General features: G+C 39.3%; 1 protein-coding gene across 1 annotated transcript; it reads right to left on the bottom strand.

Moving 5' to 3' along the window:
- Positions 1-253: 253 nt before the first annotated feature.
- Positions 254-3,342, bottom strand: FTIP1 (C2 calcium/lipid-binding plant phosphoribosyltransferase family protein). The gene is made up of 2 exons (XM_078967233.1): positions 2,848-3,342; positions 254-2,762 (listed from the first exon to the last, which is right to left on the bottom strand). The coding sequence occupies exon 2, from the start codon at positions 2,749-2,751 to the stop codon at positions 376-378; it is 2,376 nt and encodes a 791-aa protein (XP_078823359.1). The 5' UTR covers positions 2,752-2,762; positions 2,848-3,342; the 3' UTR covers positions 254-375.

Raw genomic sequence — 3,342 nt, 5'->3', positions numbered from 1 at the left:
GCATCAACAATTCCTACCTTGTTTTTTTTTCTTCCTTATTTCGTAATTTCTAGAATTACACAACGATGAATTTGCTGAGATGTACAGATTCATCCTACTATTTGATGAATTCATATTTGTAGTAATGCTATTTTTATGCTCTAAGCTTGAATCAAAATTTTCGTAGAAGACTACAATGTCCTCAAATTCAGATGAGATTTCATAAATTCTGAAGTTTGAATCAGTAAAATATACTCTGTCTATGAGATGGAGCTAGTGAATTTTTGAAGCACTTAAACTTGAACATTCAATCGAAACAAAACATCAAATCATAATACAAAATGAAGACAATATCGTATACCAAACACTCTATAGTTTCCCTTTACTTCTCCTTCCTCAAAGCATGCTATCAGCTCGAGCTGGTAATCTCCTGAAGAAATTACTAGGCGCTGAAGGCATCTTGCTTCTAAACCTCGGATGCCTCAACAAAAACAAACCCATCCCCAAAACAACAAGCTTAAAAGGCGTCACATACAGAGCAACAGCTATCACAAGACAAAGAAGCACAAACAAACAGCTCGCCCTCGGGTCCCGCCAGCTCAGCAACGCCTGAAACCTTTCCCCTTGTGTTGCAATATCACCAACCACTGTCTGTATCCTTCCAGCCACACTCCTAAGCCTATCATACCTCATCTTTGTCACATCCTGTGGCTTTGAAGAAGGAAAAGAATCAAACTCTTCATCCAATTCATCCGGCTGAACAGCTTCAGCCCATGACAGCTTCGTGTCCATATGTGGCGGATGACGTGGACGGAATCGGTAATTCCATACTCCGATAAGAAACATATACAGGAATCCAGTTGGAAGAATCAACTCCGGAAAACAAACCAATATAAAAAAAAGAACATGAACCAGGAGAGTAGTTACAGGATTTTTCCAATTCGAAACATCTCCTAACCACTTACTCATTGAAATCACACCTGTGAAAACCGAAACAATCCGAAAAAAATTCGCTTTACTTCTTCTCATACTCCACATATGCGAGTCAACATCCAACATGTATTCAACCACTTCTCTTCTTAACGGAGGCTCAGCTCTTCCCAACCGAATTGCCACAATGTTCATGGCTTGATATCTTAATGTATCCAGCTGGCTTATAGTCAACGGATGTTGATAATGCATTTTAGGAAGTAAAGGTTGACTATACAGATAAATCATATTCGCTAACGATAAACAAGTAAACCGAAACGCTAATTGTAACTCACCGGTTTTTTTCAACCCCGAAGGTTGTAAAACAAGAAGTGGATACGAATGCGTGTAGATTCGATCCGTTTCCAATGTGGATAACCGGATTCTTATCTTTCCAATTCTCGAATCCTTTCCACTCCCTCCGTTTCCATTCCCGCCCAAATGGGAATTGTCAAATACCCCCAAACTAACAACCGTACACGGGTCGTATACTTCCCACGTATACTGTTCGTTCCATTTCGGGTTAAAACTCTCCAAAATCGTACGAGTTCGCACCCATTTTTGTCCGTATTTCGCGACACAATACGCGTCTGTTGTTTTCTTTCCGTCTTTCGTTTTCATCCCTTGAAGTCCTTGCGCGCTTAAAATCCCGATCTCGAGGATTCCGATTGGTTTTTTCCATAATTGGCGGGCCGTGGGGCGTTGATCGCTTATATACATTGTGGATTCATCAAGAACATGGTAACCACCTTCTAGACACACTCTTAGATGAATCCTAGTTGAGAATTTAAGCTCCATTCTTTGTCCACCTTCCAACATAGCAAATCCAAATTGTTCAAGATTATACCATTTTGAATGCACAGTTCGATGATCTAACCGTTTTTCAAACGCGGTAAGTGGAAGGACGATTCTACCCACGATCTCTTCTTTTGAAGTTGCTTTGTTTTCGAGCGTGAGAACTAACTGTTCTTCAAACGGCTCGGCTGCTACAAACACCAAATCCTCGTTCCACATCGGATTTGTTGTTTTTGTTGGGGACAATTTCGTCTTTAGTATCTGGTTCCCGAGTTGAGCTTTGACAAAAACTTGCGGGAGTTGACTTTTGTCAGCCGATTCGACATCATGTGCTTCGATTACATTAACTCTTAGATACCAAAGTTTAGGAGAAACATAAACTTTTGATCTCACACTAAAAACACCTTCACCATGAACAGTTGCAGCATCCGAATGCCATGCTTCCGAAAAAGCTTCATCCGCTTGTGTCCCCATCCAAACTGCAAGCATTACCTCTCCTTTGATTTTTCTGTCTCCTTTTCGATCTTCTAACCGATACCATTGAGGTGCTAACGGGCTGTCTGGTGGGACCCGTGTTGGGACTTCATTCATGTCAAACACGACTTTCCCTAAATAATCATCTCTTGCGATCATGTCTTTATCTTTCACGTAAACTTCAAGAACAGTTGATTGTATTTTCTCTTTTGAAAACGCAAACACTTGTTTCCATTCTGCGTATGTTCTCTTTTCAAAATGCTGTGTTTTTCCTTTGTAGTTTCCGAGTTTGACTTCAACATAGGGATCACAGCTTGCAGTCAAAGGGTTGATAGGAAGATCTCTTGCTTTTTCAACACGAACATAAAGATAATACATTTGTTCTACAAGATCGTATGTGCTTGTGACTCTATCACTGCTTATCCACCCTCCACCTCCTCTTATTCCGCCATGTGGCCATCTTTCACCGAGTTGTGGCTTTGTGTCTTTGAGTTTGTAGTCATCTGGATTTGCTGCAGCTGGTTTAGAACCCATTTTTTGATCACCTGGAAATAATCCAATCAAGATATAGTCATTGGTTTGTTGGGTTTCACTAAGGTTGTAATAGATTATCAAGCAGAAATTTGTTACCTTTTTTTGTAGAAATGTGTTCTGATCTCTTTTTTCTAGATGAGAGTTGCAGTTTTTATGTGTGTTTTTGGTTTCTTTGTTGCTTTGAAACTCATGGAAACTGGAACATGTGATGTGAAACCATTTTTTGTAGTTGTCATTTGTGAATATTTGCCTTTTTTTTTTTGAAATGTGACCATAAACATTAGTGGAAGGAGAACCTAGCAAAAGGTGCTTTGATTGTTTGCTTTCTTTAAACGCATCACTGTAAGTTGATACCTTTCTTCGTATTTAGTCTTGAGTTGAAGTTGAAAATTATTTGGCTTTCTTTGATAATCATTGATGGAAAAAGTAGGGTGGAGTGTTGAAAAAACTCGTAGTTTATGGAAAAAGTTGGTTGAGGTGTGACAAAGATAAGCTTTTTGAAGTTAAAATTGAACTGTATGTAGGATGTGTTAGATTCTCTTGAAAAGAAACACTACCCATGAGATAAAACCTTGTCTTTTTGGTGTTGCT

This window comes from Lactuca saligna, chromosome 8 (assembly GCF_052625555.1).
Source record: "Lactuca saligna cultivar CGN05327 chromosome 8, ASM5262555v1, whole genome shotgun sequence".
NCBI classification, from domain to species: Eukaryota; Viridiplantae; Streptophyta; class Magnoliopsida; order Asterales; family Asteraceae; genus Lactuca; species Lactuca saligna.
The sequence above is the reverse complement of the archived record's forward strand: the minus strand, read 5'-3'. Positions and strand labels throughout refer to the sequence as shown.